The sequence below is a fragment of the Sabethes cyaneus genome, chromosome 1, assembly GCF_943734655.1.
Source record: "Sabethes cyaneus chromosome 1, idSabCyanKW18_F2, whole genome shotgun sequence".
NCBI classification, from domain to species: domain Eukaryota; kingdom Metazoa; phylum Arthropoda; class Insecta; order Diptera; family Culicidae; genus Sabethes; species Sabethes cyaneus.
This window is the reverse complement of record NC_071353.1, coordinates 20,986,881-21,009,992: the sequence shown is the minus strand read 5'-3', so window position 1 is coordinate 21,009,992 and position 23,112 is coordinate 20,986,881. Positions and strand designations below refer to the sequence as shown.

At 40.2% G+C, this 23,112-nt stretch overlaps 1 protein-coding gene across 1 annotated transcript in view; it reads right to left on the bottom strand.

The window, feature by feature from the left end:
• Positions 1 to 23,112, bottom strand: part of LOC128745466 (tyrosine-protein phosphatase 99A-like) — a 199,996-nt gene that overhangs the window by 99,724 nt on the left and 77,160 nt on the right. The window contains exon 2 of the mRNA XM_053842542.1: positions 8,065 to 8,237. Within this exon, the coding sequence (XP_053698517.1) occupies positions 8,065 to 8,237 (173 nt within the window). The remainder of the gene's footprint in view (positions 1 to 8,064; positions 8,238 to 23,112) is intronic.

Genomic DNA, 23,112 nt, shown 5'->3' with positions numbered 1-23,112 from the left:
TTACTTTAAAATCCTTTTTCTTTTTCCAGCGACGTATAGCAGTCGGCTTACTTTTTCTGTTAGGGAAGAATAAATGTTTAAATGCTAAAAATGTAGCTCTACTTTATAATAATAATATTCTATGGTCTATGGTCTATGGTATATATATAAGAGGCTTGTCTGTACCCAAAACCAGATCTCTGACAGCACGTCATAAGAGGCTTATCGGTAAATAAAAACAGGTGCCTGACAGGATGTCATGCTTTCGTAGCAATGGGTTCCATTCTCAGTCACCTCACTGGTCGTTTGCTGAACTGCTCGATTGCTCAACTGGCCGACTAGACTGCTCGATTTGATTACTCGACTGGATTGCTCAACTGAACTGCTCGACTGGGCTGTTCGATTCACGGTTCGACAGGACAGCTTGATTAAACTGCTCGACTCAACTATTTGACTGCTCGACTAGGCTACTTGACTAAACCGTCCGATTCAAAATTTCTAAACTGCCCGACTAGACCTATTTGATACAACTGCTCGACTGGACTACTCGACTCAACTGCTTGACTAGACCGCTAGATTTCACTGCTCGACTTAACTGTTTGACATAACTGTTTGAATTAAGCACTCGACGTCGCTGCTCGACTTTATTGCTTGACTAGGCTGCTCGACTGAACTGTTTGACTCGATTGCACTGTGGTCCAGAAATCCAAATTAAATGGAATAAATTGCTTGCTCAGTAGTCGTTGATTTTAGACTATTTATGTGTTAACAACAAAATCTTGATTTAGGATGCCGCTTTTTGGCATGAGCTATTTTAGGGTGACCCTTAAATTAACCAAGATCCAGAAATTATCTTCAAAACGAAACAAGATAGAACGTGACTCACTTCAGCAATTTTATAGCTTGAAGTATTTTGAGCAATATTGCAGGTGACAGAATTCCTCTATCTCAAGCCTTTTCCATATTAGGGCGTTTTTCCTGAATCAAGTTAGGGCGACTCTGCTGTTTTGCGATTTTTCTCCATAACTTTTTTTTTTGCATTTCTCGCAAAACACTTCTTCACATGACTTTTGAGGCTCAATAAGACGCAACTTTTGGTGAAAAAAGAAACTGGCTATCTACTTTACTTCTACACTTGTATCAAATTTTGTGTTAAAAATAGGCCGTTTTCAAATGTTAGTATCTTAGAAAGATGCAAGTAGAATTAAAATTGGTTGATTGCGTTTCTGGTTTCTGTGCATAATATCAAAAAATTGGATAGGGGATTTTTGTCTATCTTAAATAAATCAACTTTGAATATGTTGGGTTTTAACAGATTTAAGTATATAAAAGTAAACGACTTGCGCCATAACTCCGGAACGCCTTGACTGTTCTTCAGTAAACTTGGAGTACATGTTTCTTGACATTAGTGAATCAGCACAGGGGTCGATAAAAAGGGGGTGGTCGCTAAAAAGGGGGGGGGGGGGGGGTCCAAATAAGTAAAAGTGGCTGCGATTATCTTGCGTTTGGACCGTTAAAAGTTATACAAGTTGCTGGGAGATAAGAGGAAGAGTGTGTGAAAAGATGGAAGGGTCACAACTACGGGGGTAGAGCATTATAGGAAATTAAGGCTTTGTTTCTCTTTCATTACCTTCGGAGAGACGTACAAGTTGCTGTATACAAAAGGGGCGCTGACCGAGGAAAGCTAATTAGGGGGATATGTCCAAATGAAGAAAAAAGCTTTATTTTTTGTATCATAAGAATTTGCAAACCGAAAGGTAGTGTTGTAAAGCCCGCATTCGTGTGGTCCAATTTTCTATCACGAACGATTTCGTTCTAACGAATACATATGCAAGAGCACTTCTTTCGGATTCCTTTTCTGATGTTCTCATGCACTGCAACAAGTTTTTGCCAGTGTGTATTTAGTTATCAACCACGGTCGTCGCTCACGCTCGTCATGGCGACCCAGCAGTTGATGCCTATCATCGCTCGCAGTGGCTCGCACTCTTATCCGCGTGTGTAAGCGAAGGTGTAAAATGAAGAAGAAAAGAAGCAAAGCAAAATCTTCCAAAATACATTCTAGTGTGCCGCTTGTGCTCACGACCTGTTGACAGTTCGTGAGCTTTGACTTCGTCGGCAGGCTGTGCAGAAAGTTGCTATGAGGCTGTAACGCTTTTGATTTTACAGATACTGAACCAAGCGTTACATGCCAATTCTCCCTATGCCCGGACTGACCAGAAAGGTTTTTAAATGCCTTTGCCTACAACGGCTTAAGCGCCACTTTCGTATCCGAAAGACCGTTGCGGAAGATGGATAGGGATGCCCGACCGAGGACTCTTATCTCGGGGCGAGTATTTAAAACCTCAAAGACCTTCTACGAAGCTAACCAACAACTAAGTTTCAGATTCAACAAATTTGAATCGTACTAAAACAAACGCGACGAACAATCCTACGTATTAAAAGATCTTCACTTCTGTACCAACTCTGATTTAAGTATCATCATTTATTAATAGCCCTCGAATATCGTACGCGCAAAGTTAAATCTATTTAGCAGAAGGTTTACAAATGTTTTCGCCCTTGGCGACAAACCATGGTTCGTATCTTAGCTTCTAGTGCACTTCTTATCGTCTACACATAACAATTGGTCCATTTTTAAACCCAACACGGGTATGGTTTCACCACGGTGGGTGTCTCGACTGCTGGTGGGTATCCCAACGATGTCCACATAGTCCGGTGCTCTACCGGGTCGCGTTCCTTGCCACCGCAACCCAGGAAGCTTTACGGCGAAGCGGCTGGTTTTTTCTCGAGCGGGTGGGAAACTTCAGTAGCGTAGTTTAGGCTGCTTCACGGATGAACCGGTATTCGTTCTGGTCCAATTTGATCCGGAATTAGCTTTTCCGGCCTCGCACTCCAGATTAGCACCCACGTTTATGGGTTCCTATAAACGTGGTAGTTACAATGGCGGTCTAAAACCTACCAAATTGAAGGTAATTCTTACCTTCAGATTTTAACGATTTCGCACACTTTTAGCCTTTGCTAAATAATTAATAGTCGGGGTTTTTTCAACACTCGCGACTTTTATCTTCTTTTCACTACTGCTAAATTTGTCTTAACTTTAAGTGTTAAAAATCCGCGATCACGCGACTAAACTTTTCTAGACCAGCACTTGAACAAAAGTGAAGCTGCGTCTAATTGTTCGCATTTCCCAAACCGATCTTTTATTTTGGGTGGCCTTGAGTAGACCAATCATCGACATTTAATTATAATCATAACTCATTTGTCGCTTGTCTTTGGAAGTCATTTGAAACTCTCTATACTCTAATTCGCATCGAATTTCCCGAAGATAATTGCTTTCGATCGGGCTGATGGGCATATGAGGGTTATCTGGGTATTCGGGCGAAAGCTTTATTTAGTTTCGTAGTAGGCTAATTAAAGGCGTTAATCTTGGTTTTATCAAAGCCGATCTAATCCAATCGTTACAAGGCTGTACACTCGCGAGTGTGTAGGTAGCAGAATGTATGCACACAATGCACACAGTACCAGCAGTTGTTTCTCGTAGGCTTGCGTCAGTGGAGTAAGCTTTCGATGCTTCACTTCTCACACTCGCTCGCCTAAGAAGACAAAAGGATGGTGGCCTCTGATCAAAGGGGATGTCGGAATCACGGAAATCCCCGTCGCGGGTAGACAACTATTTAAACTTCTCATTGGGTAGTTGACTATAATATGCGTGGATAAGACACAATTTGTGTCTAAAAATAACGCAATTCCACCAGGGATGGTGGCATACTAAACTGCTGTAACGCGCGGATCCATTAGCTTAGTAAAAACAAATAAATTATAAACCTAGCAAGTGTTGCTTCAATGACTTTGCTTCATCTAATTTTCCGCTCTTTCTCCTTCATGTCTTACTTCACTCTATGATACTATGAAATACATTTGATTTCATTAGCTTGTCTACCATTCCTTGCGTTTATTGCAAAGACTACCGTTTTTAATGCCTAACTACACTATAAAGGTCAAGTAAACAACCATGAATTTGAGTTTATACATACTCTTTTAGATTTGGACCACTCACACAACTTAATGCAAGATAATCGCAGCCACTTTTACCTCTTTGGACCTCCCCTTCCCCCTTGTTTAGCAACCACATACCATCCGCATACCATCCACAAAAGATGCAGCAACTCGAGTCCACTGCCGGTTTAGCTGCCCGACTCAACTCGACTGCACGACTTTATAGCTCGACTCACCTGCACGAATCAACTGCTCGACTGGACCGTTCGAATCGACTGCTTGACTCAAGTGCTCGACTCAACTTCTCGACTCGATTTCTCGAATCAATAAATAGTTCGAATCAATTGTTCGACAGAATTGCTCGACTCGACTGCTTGATTCTACTGCTCGACTTAAATGATCGAATCAATTTGCTTATTTAGACTGCTCAGATAAACTGCTTGAAACAACTGTTCAACTCAACTGCTCAACTCGACTGCTCGACTCGACTGCTTGACTCGACTGTTTGACTCAACTAAACGACTCAACTGCTTGTGTTGTTTGTTTGTATTCAAGCTTTCATCACAGAATCCGCAAAACGTAGTTCTACGCCAACCGGTCGTATCTTAAACATAACGCTAGCGATGTTTTTCTAGTTTGACAATTTCTAAGTTTTTAATGACAAAACTTTCATGATAACATTTTTTGTTGCTCTTGAGTTATGTTCGAATTCCGCAGTTTTCCTGAATATTTACTAAAAATTTACATTTCACTATCTAAGTAGTTTTTTTTTATAAAAATGCATCTAAACTTTCACAGCAAGTTTACAGATGGATTACCGTTCGATCTGTTTCTTGCTACTCTTCGAGAAAAAAACGGAAAAGAGGATTAACGCGAGAGATAAAGAACAAAAACTGTCAAGAAAAAAAGAAAACCAAAAGAAAAACCGTGCTACTATTAAGGGGGAGAGGGGAACCGCACCTAGAAAGAGAATAAAGAGGAATCGACAAAAACGAAAGAAAATGAAAAAACGAGGTAAAAAAAGGAGACTGAACAGAAAAAGAGGGATCACGGAAGAGAAAAAAGGACAATGCATGAAAAGAAGGAAAAATAATAAAGAAAACTAGTAAAGCGAAAAAAAAAATTAGGTCAAATTAAACGGAAAAGGAGAAAAAACCGAACAGATACGGAAAAAATGAAAAAGAGGAAAAGGAAATGAAAACGAAAGACAGATGGGACAGAACGATAGACAAAACGTGACAGAAAGGAGTAAAAGCAGGGTGTAATAAGAAGAACGGAACGGATGAAAACAAAAAATGGAAAAGAAAAAACGGGCCTAAAAATGAAAGAAAAGAACAAAACAAAAGGAAAATCAGGACTGAAAAGGGTGAAAAACGGGACAGGAGAGGAGAGCGGACAGAAAAAAAGAAAGAAAAACGAGAAAAAGAGGGAAAACGAGTGAAAAAAACAGGAAATAAAAAATGTGATAGAAAAGGTGGAAAAACGAAACGAAAAAAAGAGAAAAACGAAACAAGTGAGGGAAACAGTAAATAAGAGTAATCAAAAGAGAACAAAAGAACAGCGATAGAGAAAAAAAGAAAGCCGACAAAGGAAACGAGGAAACAATGAGACATGAAATGCGGAAAAACGGGACAAAAAAAAAGAAACACGAGTGAAAAAGAGGAAAAACGGAAAGAAAAAGAAAAAAGTGAAGGCAAAAACCAAGAAAACTGTACCGAAAAGAAGATCAGAACAAAAAGTGAAAAACGGGACTAGAAAAGAGAAAAAAGTAACAGAAATGAGGTTAAATGCGTGAACGAGTAATGCGAAATATGTTCTAATTCTAATTAAGTAAAACTTCGCTTTGTTTTTGGAAAGGGAGGAATGTCTGATGAGAAGAATGATTAATTGAGTGAACTGGAAAATTTCGATATGGACAAAAAATATATCGAGTTGTGCAATGCCAGGTAAGGTTCGCACCCACGATCTTTCAGTTGGTCCTCGATTGTTTTACTTACTAAACTATCGGCGCCCGTCATAAAAAAAAATACAATTGCAGAGGAATGCGTATGCGGGTTAATATTGAGAGGATATTAACAAAATTAAGTATTAGCCTACCTGATATAACGGGCGCCGGTGGTTTAGTTAGTAAAACAGTTAAGTACTAATGGAAAGATCGTAGGTGCGAACCCCACCATGCATTGTACAACCCGATATATTTTTGGTCTATATCGAAATTTTCCAGTTCACTCAAATAATATTAATATCAGACATTCCTCCCATCTTAATTAGTTGTTGCTGACCAAACAACGCAAATGTACGGTGGATAGTAGCTTGCGAAGTAAATCCCTGGCTTTCTGTTAGAACCCGAAACTTCCTGGACAATTCAGCGTAAGTTTGCACCGACGAAAGGAGAACTTCGCTCAGACTCCGTACTCCTGTAACGTCTCACGTCGCGAGTGGATCCCATTTGAAAGACTCTCGGAAAAAGCTTCAGCGAATAGCGAACATTCGTATGTCGCTACGTGGACTACTATCATCGAAAGAAAAGGGAGGCAAATCTACTGCTGGGAGTCCTCACTAAGGACGAGTGAGGAGAGTCGAAGAACTTCTATGAAAGATCGCTCAAAAACAGCATTCGCAGAAGGAGTTTTCGCCCTTACTGAAAAACGTTACCGCATCGTTCATGACTCATAGCCAGAAGCTTTACGACGGCGGAGGACATCTGCGCTAGACACAATACAGTGTATATGAAGATAGGCTAAAAATAAATGTGTTGTGTAACAAGTGCATGAAAGGTGGAGGCTCAAAGGAGACAAAAGCCCGCATTCGAACAGGAAATCGACCCAGCTTTGCCCTGGGCAAAATGCAACGATCGAGAACCATACACCACCGTACGAAGTTGATACTGAAAGCGATGAGGTGCGGAGAGGTATGAGTCACGAGTTCTAGGTTTGGATTCTAAATTATCATCCAGATTGAAGTACATCTGGCAGAAGTTGGTAGGCTACCGCGAGCCGCACATGCCGAACGACAGTGCGACGAAAACGAATCTTTTGAACAGCTTCGCCGGCATCAGGAATAGAGGAATCTAGGGTGCTCCAGGGTTGTATTTCGATGCTCAGGAAAAGTAGGCAGCGCCGTCCCGTCTTAACAGAAGAGGATCCACAAACCGTTTAGCAGCTCCAGTTACTAGAGTTTAAGGTTAAGTTTTTCGTGGCTCAATAACAAGCAGCGACCCTTAATTAAATCGAGGCCTTATAACGAACCGGCGGATAGACACCCGGAGGCACTACGCAAACCACTCTTCGGCTTAGCACTTTGATGGCAAGGTAGTTTACACAACGGGCAAAGTGGCATTCGAGGTTTTGCCAGGAAGCACACTTTTATTTCCAAATCTTTGGACGAAATAACCGCCAACTTCTGGCTACGCGCACTAGGTCAGACTAGTTGGAAATGCAATTTACTGGCTGCGCCAACTTGGGTGGATAATGGGAGCAACTCGTTCGAGCAGTCATGGTGCCGACTATGGTCGTCTCGAAGGCAGCTCGCAAAACGGATGATGAGACCTTGAAGATTGTGTTTTTTGAAGAAGAGGCGACGCCCAACTGTAGACCGCTTACCTTCATACCACTTAAGTTGGTTGAAAAAGACGCATAAACACCAAATTCTTTCTTGTTGGTCACTCTTTTTGAGTCAAGATCTACGGTAGATATAGATCCTTTTGTACATCATGCCTAAATGGAATTTATTTACCTACGGTTAAATGTTTTAAAATCGTTCCTTTTGGGTTAGGTTAGGGTTAGCAATAGCTAGATAAATTTACCGAAAATCTTCAAGACACTTTCTTACAATATAGCAAACGAGTTCGTAGTTCGTAGTCCACTTAGTGTCTTAGTAAAAGTTTGAAAAGCTGTCCCTCGCACAACCGGGCAAGTCGACAGCATTTCAGCTTGAGCAAGAGCTACCTTTTCATTGCAGCCTCATCATACATATCCTGTCGGTTTCATCGCACCTCATTAGATCGCCAACATGACACCCTCACATGGGATTCGAAATAGCAAAGAAACTTAGAAAAAAAGACGCCAGTGCAGTGTAGAATATCATACTTACTCTCTGATTGGCACCGACCAGCAGCGGCAGTCCGCTGATGTACTCGGCTACGGTCCGTGTCGTCCGCCAGACCAGCCGGTCCACTAGCGAGTGCTCGCTGACTCCCGGGCAGGCGAGGGTAACGTTTTTCCTGGCCACAGCCACTTGCTTCACCGTCGGGATGCTTTCAATGTCTGTTCGGGAGGGAGAAAAAGCAACAACAAAAAAAGAAAAACTGTGAAAAATTCGGTCATGCTGCTCTGCCGGCTTGCGCTGCGGTAGATAAAAATGTATTTTTTTTTCTAGTGCATTTTTTATGTTGGCTGGTTGAAGGACGCTTTTTTTGCTCTTTCGCCTGCCGGCGGTTGTTGCATTTATTAATTTTTGCACCGTACAGAAGAAGGAGTGCCCCGTTTTTGTATGTGCAAAGAGCAGTGATTTTTTTGTTGCTCGTACCTCCCATAGAACCGGGAATGCACACAAATGTGCCCAGCAGCCGGTGCAGAGATAATGGTCAAACGTGGTGACAAAAAAAAAATCTGCCTCGTAATCCACTTAACAGTGGTATATCGCTTTCGTTAGCTACACCAACTGCCGGTATTTTAAAATAATTTGCTTAAAAAAGTCAGATGTTGAAATTCAAATTTTTGTTCACGATTTTACTATACACCTCGCGGCTCCATCGAAACCAGTTCGACAATGAAAATCCGATTTTTGGAACGAAACAGCAACCTTTCCTCGGTTGGGAAGATAAAAACGACGTGTAGCGGCAGAAACTATCAGAAGCTTGAATAACCGGAAGATATTCGTTTTTTATTTGATTTAATGTGGAACAGGGGAATACGTAAAAAGGTATTTTGTATAATAAAATTTTATTTACTTTGAATATTTTTTTTGGGCCATCGCGTTATGATTCCGGTGGGGGAAACGACGTTTAACAATCGAAGACAATATGCAATTGCCCCGGGGGTTATTTTGACGGGGAATGCGGGAATATTAACAAATTGACGGTGGTGACGCACGGTAATTGACAGTATGGCGAAAGCCACTAGCTCTGAAAGCCTTTTGATGGTCGCTGCTAGGTTCGTTAGTTATTCCGAAGAACTTAAATTAATGCTGACGTTCTGGTTTGGCCACGCATCGGGCCGGACCGGATAATAGCCGACGTTGATTGACGGAGCCATCTATTTTTTTAAAAATGCATAAAAATATCCATCCTGGTTACGGATGGGCTGCGCTGCAGTGCTGTGATTGCGTGTATGCGTAGGTATAGATTTGTTTTGTACGTGTGACAGCGATTGAGATATCATGTGGAAGCAATATCCAACAAAAAAGTCTTATTTGGGCTTTTATTCTGGATTAATTATGCATATGTGCTGAATTGGATAGATTTTGCTGCGACATGTTTCCATTATTCGTGAGTGCATGACCGATAGTCGGTGAATGCGAGACACATTTTTGCTGTATATCTATCGAGTGATGATCAACAAAATGCTACTCTTCGGAATGGGTATTTTGTTTTTGTTGTCTATATAACACGTAGTGGAGTGCGTAGATTTTTTGCTGTTTGGTTGGAATCGATTCAATGCATACTAATTGAATCCGATCGGGCATCAGATCGAATTTGTATATACAGCTAATCGAAAATACGCTTTATTGTGGTTCTCTATTAATATACACCAGCAAAGTTTGTTTTGAATTTGAATGTAAATATAGTACGATAAAACAGTTTGCAGACTATTTTATTGACACATGTTTCGAGGCAGCTGCGGAGAAAAAAAACATTAGATCACATCAGAAGTGCAAGCCACACAGGATTCGATTTGTATGATATTTGATTTATAGTCATCGTTTAGAAAGAATTTGAACGTGGATTTGTGATAATTCAACCTAGTTCAAACAACTCATTTCCTGCCTACTTCGAATTTACGTCTTTTGACATGCACATAAATGGTACATCGCAAATCATATGAAATTACGTGGTATTTCACAATATAAAATTTCGTTGTATCGTGTGTTGCATACATTTGGGCTTATTTATTACATTTGCTTTGATGTAAAATTATATCATTAAAAACGATTTACACTATTTACGTTTTATTTAATGGGATAATATATGTAATCTTTTTTACGTGTTCATCAATTTTTATGCATTTCAGTTTACGTCGAATGTGAGACTCAGTTTTTCGTTCTATGTGCCTAACATTTCCACACACACGGCGGGAGGTTTCCAATGCCTATCATATCGAAAAGCGAATGCGGGCCAGCAGTGATGGATGTGACCCACACAGCACAACAACGGTTGTGGTAGTCGACAGCGCAATAGTTGGGTGATGTCGCAATCAAAGCTGGGAAACTGATCGAGCTGGCTGCAATACAGGTTATGGGCCCCATCGAAGGGGTGGTTTCAGATTCGTACGAAGGTTTCGTGATTGTCAAAATGAACAAGATCTTCGTATGCAGCTGTTGCGCGCTCCCAAGACGGACCATAGAGCCAAGGAGCTGTACCGAGAGGCTAACGTCAATTCCTGGGGTGACGTACACCGCGTCGTGACGGTGAAAGTCAATAGAAAACTCAAGATAAGTACTCTGCTTCAATTTGTGTATTATTAGCAGAGAGAAAATTAAATTAGTTCTCAAGTTATGCAGAAATTTGTGTTTCATCTGTATGGGAGCCCCCCCTCTTAGTGGGGAGAAATATCTCTAACCATCACAAGAACCTTCCCTGGCCCCAAAAACCACTATATATGCTTCAATTGTTTTGGTCATCGTATTCCTTTGTATTTTCTTTCTAATTGATGTAAATCGGTGAAATTTACATCGATTTACATCAATTAGAAAGAAAATACAAAACCACTATATGCAAAATTTCACGCCGATCGGTTCAGTAGTTTTCGATTCTATAAGGAACATAGGGACAGACAGACAGACAGACAGACAGACAGACAGACAGACAGACAGACAGACAGACAGACAGACAGACAGACAGACAGACAGACAGACAGACAGACAGACAGACAGACAGACAGACAGACAGACAGACAGACAGACAGACAGACAGACAGACAGACAGACAGACAGACAGACAGACAGACAGACAGACAGACAGACAGACAGACAGACAGACAGACAGACAGACAGACAGACAGACAGACAGACAGACAGACAGACAGACAGACAGACAGACAGACAGACAGACAGACAGACAGACAGACAGACAGACAGACAGACAGACAGACAGACAGACAGACAGACAGACAGACAGACAGACAGACAGACAGACAGACAGACAGACAGACAGACAGACAGACAGACAGACAGACAGACAGACAGACAGACAGACAGACAGACAGACAGACAGACAGACAGACAGACAGACAGACAGACAGACAGACAGACAGACAGACAGACAGACAGACAGACAGACAGACAGACAGACAGACAGACAGACAGACAGACAGACAGACAGACAGACAGACAGACAGACAGACAGACAGACAGACAGACAGACAGACAGACAGACAGACAGACAGACAGACAGACAGACAGACAGACAGACAGACAGACAGACAGACAGACAGACAGACAGACAGACAGACAGACAGACAGACAGACAGACAGACAGACAGACAGACAGACAGACAGACAGACAGACAGACAGACAGACAGACAGACAGACAGACAGACAGACAGACAGACAGACAGACAGACAGACAGACAGACAGACAGACAGACAGACAGACAGACAGACAGACAGACAGACAGACAGACAGACAGACAGACAGACAGACAGACAGACAGACAGACAGACAGACAGACAGACAGACAGACAGACAGACAGACAGACAGACAGACAGACAGACAGACAGACAGACAGACAGACAGACAGACAGACAGACAGACAGACAGACAGACAGACAGACAGACAGACAGACAGACAGACAGACAGACAGACAGACAGACAGACAGACAGACAGACAGACAGACAGACAGACAGACAGACAGACAGACAGACAGACAGACAGACAGACAGACAGACAGACAGACAGACAGACAGACAGACAGACAGACAGACAGACAGACAGACAGACAGACAGACAGACAGACAGACAGACAGACAGACAGACAGACAGACAGACAGACAGACAGACAGACAGACAGACAGACAGACAGACAGACAGACAGACAGACAGACAGACAGACAGACAGACAGACAGACAGACAGACAGACAGACAGACAGACAGACAGACAGACAGACAGACAGACAGACAGACAGACAGACAGACAGACAGACAGACAGACAGACAGACAGACAGACAGACAGACAGACAGACAGACAGACAGACAGACAGACAGACAGACAGACAGACAGACAGACAGACAGACAGACAGACAGACAGACAGACAGACAGACAGACAGACAGACAGACAGACAGACAGACAGACAGACAGACAGACAGACAGACAGACAGACAGACAGACAGACAGACAGACAGACAGACAGACAGACAGACAGACAGACAGACAGACAGACAGACAGACAGACAGACAGACAGACAGACAGACAGACAGACAGACAGACAGACAGACAGACAGACAGACAGACAGACAGACAGACAGACAGACAGACAGACAGACAGACAGACAGACAGACAGACAGACAGACAGACAGACAGACAGACAGACAGACAGACAGACAGACAGACAGACAGACAGACAGACAGACAGACAGACAGACAGACAGACAGACAGACAGACAGACAGACAGACAGACAGACAGACAGACAGACAGACAGACAGACAGACAGACAGACAGACAGACAGACAGACAGACAGACAGACAGACAGACAGACAGACAGACAGACAGACAGACAGACAGACAGACAGACAGACAGACAGACAGACAGACAGACAGACAGACAGACAGACAGACAGACAGACAGACAGACAGACAGACAGACAGACAGACAGACAGACAGACAGACAGACAGACAGACAGACAGACAGACAGACAGACAGACAGACAGACAGACAGACAGACAGACAGACAGACAGACAGACAGACAGACAGACAGACAGACAGACAGACAGACAGACAGACAGACAGACAGACAGACAGACAGACAGACAGACAGACAGACAGACAGACAGACAGACAGACAGACAGACAGACAGACAGACAGACAGACAGACAGACAGACAGACAGACAGACAGACAGACAGACAGACAGACAGACAGACAGACAGACAGACAGACAGACAGACAGACAGACAGACAGACAGACAGACAGACAGACAGACAGACAGACAGACAGACAGACAGACAGACAGACAGACAGACAGACAGACAGACAGACAGACAGACAGACAGACAGACAGACAGATTCATATTCATATGCATATTCATATTGATATTCATATTCATATTCATATTGATATTCATATTCATATTCATATTCATATTCATATTTATATTCATATTCATATTCATATTCATATTCATATTCATATTCATATTCATATTCATATTCATATTCATATTCATATTCATATTCATATTCATATTCATATTCATATTCATATTCATATTCATATTCATATTCATATTCATATTCATATTCATATTCATATTCATATTCATATTCATATTCATATTCATATTCATATTCATATTCATATTCATATTCATATTCATATTCATATTCATGATAATTTATAACGATTTTGTAGCGGAAGTTGGCATGCTTCTTAGTTTACAAACTAATTTTTATAAAGCAAAGCATGGGTAGTTCATATTTTTTTTTGCTTTAAGCTGTTTTTAATACCTTATAAAGTCAAATGGTAAAGTTAGAAACTCTGAGCTTTTAAAATAATTTTATAGCTATTCTTTAATCCCTAATAAAACCGTCTGATAAAACAATAATATATTACAAACTGATGTTTGTTTATCATAGTCACAATAAAGAATTTTATAAACGTGTTTTATAATTACAAATGCCATCATTACATTTGACTGAAGTTTTTGGAGCGTCTTAGTAGAATACGAAACCTAAAAATAAAAAATAAGAAAACTTATCCAATTTAATTCTACTATGTGTATTTTATTCAATGACAGATACGTATTTCGCCTACGACTTGCAGGCTTCCTCAGTGTCTGTTTTCGAACTGTTCGATCTGTCAGTATCAATACGTATCTGTCATTGAATAAAATACACATAGTAGAATTAAATTGGATAAGTTTTCTTATTTTTTATTTTTAGATCATTACATTTGCCTTTTGGTTTTAAAAGAGAGTAAAAAGCATATTCTGTCGCTTTATGGACAAAACAAAGCGTATTTTAAAACAAAGCATTTTTTGTTATCACTGAAATAAAGATGGAGGCCCAAAAAGAGAAATTAAGAAAAGTTAAAACCAGTGGTGCTTTCAAACGTAAAATAAAGCAGAACTTCTGGAACATTCGTCATAGTTATTTAACGCCCGCCCATCAATTGAAAATATTCAATAATCTCGAACATCAGCCAGCCGTTTTAGTCACCGTTGAGAGATTCTCTTCGTGTCTCCTCTCTTTTGCTTTTTACGGCGATACTAATGCATTTTAACACACCAGCTTTGCATGTATCGGTTGCCGGAGTCATTAGTTAGCTACCTAAACGTTTTGAAAATTTTCTTTTTACCTTTGTTATACTATATAACAAAGGTTTAGAAATTGGTCGAAAAACACGAAATTGATCCAAGGCCCGGAGGGCCGAGTCACATGTACCAATCGATAGGGTTCGACGAACTGAGCAATGTCTGTGTGTGTGTGTGTATGTATGTGTGTATGTGTGTATGTGTGTATGTGTGTTCGCTCCGAATTTTCTATCGCCTGTTACTCGGTGATGGCTGAACCGATTCGATCGCTATTACTTTTGTTTGAAAGGTATTATTGCCTAGTATATCACTATTAAATGGTTTCGTGGTCTGATTTTTCGTTTGAAAGTTATAAGCAAAAATGTGAAAACTACGTGACACGGTTTTCTCCGGAACCACGCAACCAATTTTAACGATATTAGTACCAAACGAAAGCTCTTACTATTACTAAACATTTTGCTAAGTTTTATTGAAAACGGACAAGCAGTTTAAAAGTTAGCCTTGAAAAACTTGTTTTGACTAGGTACAAATGAACGCCTGTTTCTCAGAGATGGCCAAACCGATTTACAAGCTATTAGTTTCGTTTGGCAGGTAATATAGCCGGATAGATCACTATTGAATGGTTTTCTGATTGGACGTTTAATTTGAAAGTTATGAGCAATCGAATACACCACACCAAAATTAACAATAATTTATAATGATTTTAACCAAGATAATTTGCCTAATTTCAATTATTTTAATATCAAACGAGAGGTTTTCACACTACGAATATATATGCAAAATTACTGTTCCATTGAGTTGATCGCCGCAATTCAAATTGTTTGCTTCTGAGTGAAAGCCAGTAAGTAGCTCGAAACGTACGGACAGACTGGCACTTGAATTTGAATTTATTTTCGCCGAAAACCGCCGAGCACAAGAAGCAAACAATGCAAAATTACATAAGAATTGGTTTTACCGGTCAAAAGATATTAACCCTCGAACACTCGCGCCAACTTTTATAACACGGTTACTTGCGCGCACAATAGCCCAAAACCAAAGAAAACGTGCGCACTAGAGTTTTGACTGGGAAAACTTGGTTTTAAGTTTATCGAACCTTTGGAAGAGTTTCTTAAAATTGAAAGCTCTATCGTCTGGTAGAATTTGAATTTTGAATAATCCCCCTAAAAGTGAAATAAAAAAATTATTTTCCTTCAGTTTCAATACAACACATTGATGTGTGCTGCAAACTTTTAGAGCATATTGTTACAAGAAATTTTGCTGAACACAGTAACCTTCTATCTCTTCAGTGAAGGTAGAAAAATCTTATTTAATATATATGAATGTGTAAAGCCAGTTTTTCTATTCTAACGCTTCTTGTAATTGTTGTATGACTTTTTCATGTATTACAAAGTTATAAAGTTATAAAGTAATAAAAATATACAACTTTGCTGAATTTAGTATACCTCTATGTTTGCATGTTTAGGAACTGTAGAACTTTAATTGTAAAAAATAACCTGATTTGCTTCTATTTGGTTCAAATTTTGTAAACTTATTCAATTTCCAAAAATTTCATGTAAGCCAAACGTGTCGCTTTCTATCTCAAATAGCAAGTAAGATCGTATAACAAAGGTTCCTTTCACCACTAGGTGGATTAAATCAGGTTTTTTTCTATGGTCGTGAAAAGCGGAAGAGAGAAGACGCGAAGAAAATCTCTCATTGTCACATAGTAGGTCTATTTGAAAAATTACCCGAGAATTAACGCTTTTTCAGATTTCTCACTCTGATCTGATCATAGGCGTGGTCAATGAGAATGATTAACACTTTCACTAATTTCCGAAAAGGAAGTGTAGCTAATCCTTTTAGAGAACAGTTCGGTTGCTGGTAGCTTAACAAGCTATGACTGGTTTTCAAAGTGATGCAACCGACTATCGTGCTTCGAGTGACACTTTTGCGAGTTATTGAATTCATCATCGTTATGTGCAAATTTCTCCGAACCGAGCAGTTGTACACTACGGCATTTTCCTGTCCATTTCTGTGGTGCACATAGCATTGGGTGTATTGTATTACAAACAAAACAAACCTTCTTACAGTTGTTTGAGTTATTTTCACTTCCTGAGCTGAGTACAGTTTACGGCCTGAATGTGCGAAAGGACACTCTTACCTATCGAGATGAAACGAAGACAACAGCAAATCGAGGAAACACTTCGAACAATTTCAATTACACATAACTTTCGTCGCTGGGAGGCTGGCAGCTGTCGCCCGAATCCACCCCATCGAAGGAATGAATGGCCGCCCGGCAACGGACTCATTGGCAGTCTAATAAACTGCAGTCTCCGTATCCAAGTGGAACTAAGGACACCTAATCGACTTTCTAATATCATTCGATTGCGGCTCAAAACAGCCTGAATGCCCTGAGAGCCCTCGTTTAATTTCGAAATGAGCCGCACAAGTTTAGCACGAAACTCAAGTGCTGTTTTATGATGCTCTCGGTTTTCGTTGCCAGAGAAGGAATGAAACCTTCTCTTCAACAAGTCCCAAACAAAGTCCACCGGCCAACGCTACAACTCAGATCAGATAGCATCAGTTCCGGGCATGCTGAACCGGATCGAATTATTGTTTGCTTTTCCCAGGAAGTGAAACGAAAAAGGCTATGCTTCGAATGGTTTATTTAATTTATATATTGATAAAAGTCGAAATTGTAACGTTTAACTTTTCACTTACTATTAGGCTGGTGCAACTTTTATCAGTGAATAAAAGAATTACAGCTTCTTGCAGGTTAGGAGTGAGAATTCAATTTACGAAATGAATTTTAAGCTGCTCTTCTTCTTCTTCTTCTTCTTCGTCTTCTTCTTGTTTCACCAAACTAGGAAGTGCCAGCGCTTGATGAGATTTGGTCCACCTGCTCCTCCAACGAGCTGAAGAATAGAGAACAAATCGGACAGACGTTTTCGTTCCGCAACAAAGCAAATAAAAACGAGTAACAATTCGAAGAATGTTCGCCTGGTTGGTGACCAAAATACGAAAAAGCGTTTTGTGTTTCCACTCACGGCATCAGATCGTAGTGCTGAAATGGTTGTAGTTCAATTTAGAAATTCCGGCGATGTTTTCTCGGAATTTTTATCAGGTTGAAAATGATTGTTCGCGTGCCCGACCATGCGTCTCCATTTGTCAGAAAGAATGGATGCGGACGATTTTTTGTCATTCCATTTCTTCTCCATCATATCAACTCAGTTTTTAAACTTTAACCTTCCGTGAAAAGTCGATGGGCTTCAAAAGGATCCGTTCCAACAAATCAATTCCTCCCATTTGCCCAATAAATTTTTATTCACCTGTCTTATCATGTCGGATGTGTGACACGCTGTCAAACTTTCAATCATTTCCAGCTTAAACCCGGCTTGGGACCTCGATCTGAGGAGATAGGCGCACGGCACGGATGTATCGTCCGCCCACGTTTGCACACCCAATCCTGTCCAGTGGAGTAATATTTGAATTGCTAATGGTCCATTGCCGTTCCGTTCGCCAGTGGGCCCATTCAGATCAATAGAATAGAAAGAAATCCGTTCTGGGCCGGCTCGGCGCTAGAATTTTGAGGTTTGGAAACCGACCAGACTAGACCAGACCAGGGATCGTTAAACCAAAGGACCGATGCCGTTCCAAGTGCTGTGGTAAAAGGAACCATGTTTCCATTTCAAAAAGCCATTTTCAACTCGTTTCTACCGGCTTTGATGGTGGATGGAATGACGACGACGACGACGACGAGGATGATGATGAAGATGATGATGATTTATGGAACCGAGGGCTTTTCTGGTTGTGGTTTTGTTCTATTCTTTGGCTAATTTTGAGGCTAACCGGTAGCGTGCCGGACAAGCCTGAAGCTGAAGCTTGAAGGTCGTTGGTGGTGAATTGAATGAATAGCGGATGAGAGGAATTTCTAAAGTATGAATTATTTAAAGTTTGCCGCAGGAATGCAAAAATAACCTTCTTTTGTTGGAAGAGCACGACTAGGCATTCCGAATTGGCAAAGGTTTGGTGAACGCGATTATCAATACCGAACTCGGCCAAACGGTGAATGAATATGGTGGTGCTCAGTTGGGGGATGAAAATTAAAATAAAGGGTAATTAACAATATAGATCAAGAATTATGGTCAAAGTATCAAGAATGAAAAATCCAAAAGAGAATAGAGAAATTAAAGAATGTAAGAAAAGAATCGTGCATGATGGTGAAGAATTTAAAGAATAATGGAGAATGAAGAATCTATACCTATAAAAAAGAATTTCTGTCGGTATGTTACTTATAGACTCGGAAACTACTGAACCGATCGGCATAAAAATTGGCATGCTGAGATTTTTGGGGCCGAAAAACGTTCTTATGATGGTTTGAGACCTCTCCCCTGTCTGGGGGCTGCCATTCAAAAGAAAAACAAATTTCTGCATAACCCGTGAAAACGCAAAATAGAGAGCAAAAACAGAAAACAGAAAACCGAAAAACAAAAACAGAAAAACATCAATTCAGAAAAACAGGAAAACAGAAAATAAAAAAAATACTGAAAAAAACTACAAGGTATACAGCCCTAAGGGGTGTACGAAATGGTGACGTAGGACTATATCAGATCATCAGATCAAAGACTAATGTAAACTGCATTTCTGGCATATGTATGTTTATAAGAATCTGTGAGTGCCATTGTTTAAGTGAATGTTTAAAAGAGAAGAGCGAAATATTCAGATTCAATTCTTCATTGAATGCAATGGTGGCTTTGAAAATCCGTGGACGGGGTTTCATAAGTACAACGCCTGCAACCTTTCAGACATAGAAATTTCTTTTAAAAATCAATTGAGTGCATCATAAAGGTTGAAATGGCAATGAATGACCAGTCTACAGATTATTGTATTGAATATGATTATGCGTAGCTTGACATGCTTGAATAGTCTTACTTTAATTCGTTTGTGGCCTTTAAAAGGGCCATTGGTTACAAATAAAATTAAAGCCAAAGCACGTTTATCGCAAATATGATATGAAAATTGCTGCCTCCAAAAACCCCTACGTGCCAAATTTTAGCCCCATTTGCTTAATTAGTCCTTGAGTTATGAGGAAATTTATGTTTCATTTGTATGGGAGCCTCCCTCTTAGAAGAAGGAGTCTCAGTACACCATAGAAAAACTTCTTTCCTGCAAAACCCCCCACATGCCAATTTTGGTTCCTTTTGCTTGATTAGTTCTCGAGTTATGAGGAAATTTGTATATTTTTTTGTATGGGAGCCCCCCCCCCTCTCCTAAAAAAGGTCTCAATTGACCATAAAAAAATTCTTGCCTTCTAAAGCCCCCACAATTTGGTTCCATTTGCTTGATTAGTTCTAGAGTTATGAGGAAATGTGTATTTCATTTGTATGGGAGCTCCCCCTCTTAGAAGGGGAAGAGGTCTCAGTACACCGTAGAAAGAAATCCTGCCTTCTGAAACCCCCACATGCCAAATTTGGTTTCATTTGCTTGATTAGTTCTCGAGTTTTGAGGAAATTTGTGTTTCATTTGTATAGGAGCCCCCCCCTTTTACGCCCATTGTTCTCTTACCACCTTATAAAATTGCTGGTCATTTGATCTATCCAACGACATATAAATTGTTCAGTTTCGTTCAGTGGTTTAGTAGTTACTAGCATTTGAATCTTTCATTCAAACGTTACACTTCTATTTTCATTTTCACAAAGTGCTACCCATTCCCAGTATAGTAAACAAAGACGTAGTCCTACGTCAACATAAAAAACGAGAAACAAAAAAAGTAAAACAGAAAATCAGAGGAGCGGGAAAATAGAAAAACAGAAAATCAAAAACAGAAAAGCAGGAAAAGAGAAAAACAAAAACAGAACACAAAACAGAAAAACTGAAAAACAACTACAGCAAGACAGAAAAGCAGAAAAGCAGGAAAATAGGAAAACAGAAAAACAGATAAACCGGAAACAGAAAACAGGAAACAGAAAAAACAGAAAAAACTGAAAAAACAGAAAAAACAGAAGTACAGAAAAACATAAAAAACAGTATAAACAGAAACCCGAAAAATGAAAACATAAAAATCTAAAAGCAAAATTAGAAAAACAGAAAACCAGAAAAGTGTGAAAACATAAAAACAAAAACAGAAACGGAAAACACAAAACAGAATACAGGATACAGAAAAAATAGAAAACAGAAAATAGAAAACGGAAAACAGAAAACAGAAAACCAAAACCGAAAAATAAAAACAGAATACCAGAAAAGCAGGAAAACAGAAAAACCGAAAAACAACTACAGAAAGACGGAAAATCAGAAAGCAGGAAAACAGAAAAACAGAAAAGCAGAAAACTGAAAACCATAGAAACAAAAACAGAAGAAACGGATAAATCGGAAACAGAAATCAGAAAAACACAAAAAATGGAAAAAAAACTGAAAATGCAGAAAAAATAGAAAAACATAAAAATCGAACACAAACAAAAATCAGAAAAATAAAAACATAAAAATCGAAAAGTTAAATTACAAAAACAGAAAACCAGAAAAGCAGGAAAACAGAAAACGAAAACCGAAAAACAAAAACAGAATACAGTTGGGTTTCGATTTTGGCATGCCTCGATTTTGGTAACAAAAGTATTCGTTTTTGGCAACACAAGATATTTCACTTCCAAAAATATGCTTAAATATCAACCAATTTCCGCATACATGCTTTAAATGACGAAGAAATGATGCCCTCAGTATGTTTATGAAAAAAAATTATGTGGTTTCGAACAATAATATTTTTTTGCCGTAGGACTACGTCTTACCGCAGGGGGCCAATAACTTATTTGCACCGTACGGGTAGCTCTTGTCGGACTTTTTAAACATAAAATGGTTGCAATCGTTGATTAATGATATTTAGTCAATTTCTAAAGGATTTACATTAAATTTTTTCATATCGAAAAAGGGCTTGATTTTGGCACGGTTTCGATTTTGGCAACATAGGCGACACGCATTTGTCACGATAATTTTTATTTTCGCAGCATGCCACCCTATTAAAGTCAGACATAAAAATCGAAAATTGAAAATTCAAACCTTAAAATTCGTTGTTTGCAATTAGAAATTCAGTATATTGGTAAAATCCGAATTCGAAATTTGAATTTTGAATGAATTTGGAATAAATACAATCTTGGAAATTGCTGCCAGATGTTAGTATTTCCATTTCAATGTTATTAATCTCTTAAGCTTTTCCACTTTAAAGCGTGCTCTGGCAAATTCGCGACTCACTCCCGTCTCGCATCTTTTTTCATTGACCCTTGTGGCGTGCTGTTATTGGAGCAAAATTTCGTCCTCGGCGACAAACCCCAATCGATGTTTGTTCTACATCGCAAATTGCAATAAACAGTAGCGCATAGCGTTGCTTCCACGCTTTCTCTCCCGCTCGAACCTGCAGGCAGAAACGAGCTGCAAAACCTCGAACAACGCAATGAAGTTATTTGACGCTAGAGCGCACCAATGCTAACGTCGAGCGTCCTCGCAAGCGGGCCGCAAGCGTTGAAAATTGTTAGCAACAATCAACACCGATGAAAGTTCTGCCCGGGTTGTGCCAACATCGATGGTAAAACTTTTTTGTGCTTTGAGTGGCATTTTTTTTTTGCTTTCGTCCGTGCCCGCATCACACCTTATTGAATAGTTCTGACTCGATCCGGCAAGGGGTCGCTCGATTAATGAAAGTTCAATTACGGTAAATTCACCGAACCGTTGAAAGTCGTGCGACCTCCATGAGCGTCCCCAAGATGGGATGGGTGCGCCTGGTGGTGGATGATGGATCAGAATTTCGAGCTTGTTTGGCCCTTCGGCGGAAAGTGAATTTTCCGAGCGCGTTGATTGAAAATGACGACAGCGCGCGCGTGTGTGTAGGACGATGGTGCACGCAGACGGAAATGGCACCGAGGTGCATGAGAAGGATGGAACCAAACATTTTCTAATCTGCAGCTCCGCATCAATAACAATCACATTGATACTGTGTACACTTTTTCGGTGCAGCGCAGCGTTCCGAACGAAGGATAGAGTTAAGGGGGGCAATGGAGCAGCGTAAATCATCAATTCGTTTTCTGGTTGCCGAACGGTCGATAAGCGGAATGCGGGTTGTCACGACTATCCAACTACAAAACGCCGTACAAGTCGCGGAAAATGGCCACCATTCGAGCAGATTGACTTGTGACGTTTGGCTTCTATTTGCCTTTAGCGAACGGCGAAGGGAGTAAAAAGAAAATGCCTTTTCAATCGTGGTGAATGGCGGTTGTTTCTGCTTCAATCTGTCCTGCTGAGTTTACGATCGACACCGGTTGGTTGGTTGGCATCGTGCTTTGCGATAAAATTGAATGAATATTTTGATAAATTGTTTTGTTTAGCTTTCCTCGAATACATTTTTTCCTCAAGAATATTATTTTACTGTCGATGTTTGATGAAAATATTTGTTGTAGGTGTTGTAGGAAGTTGTTA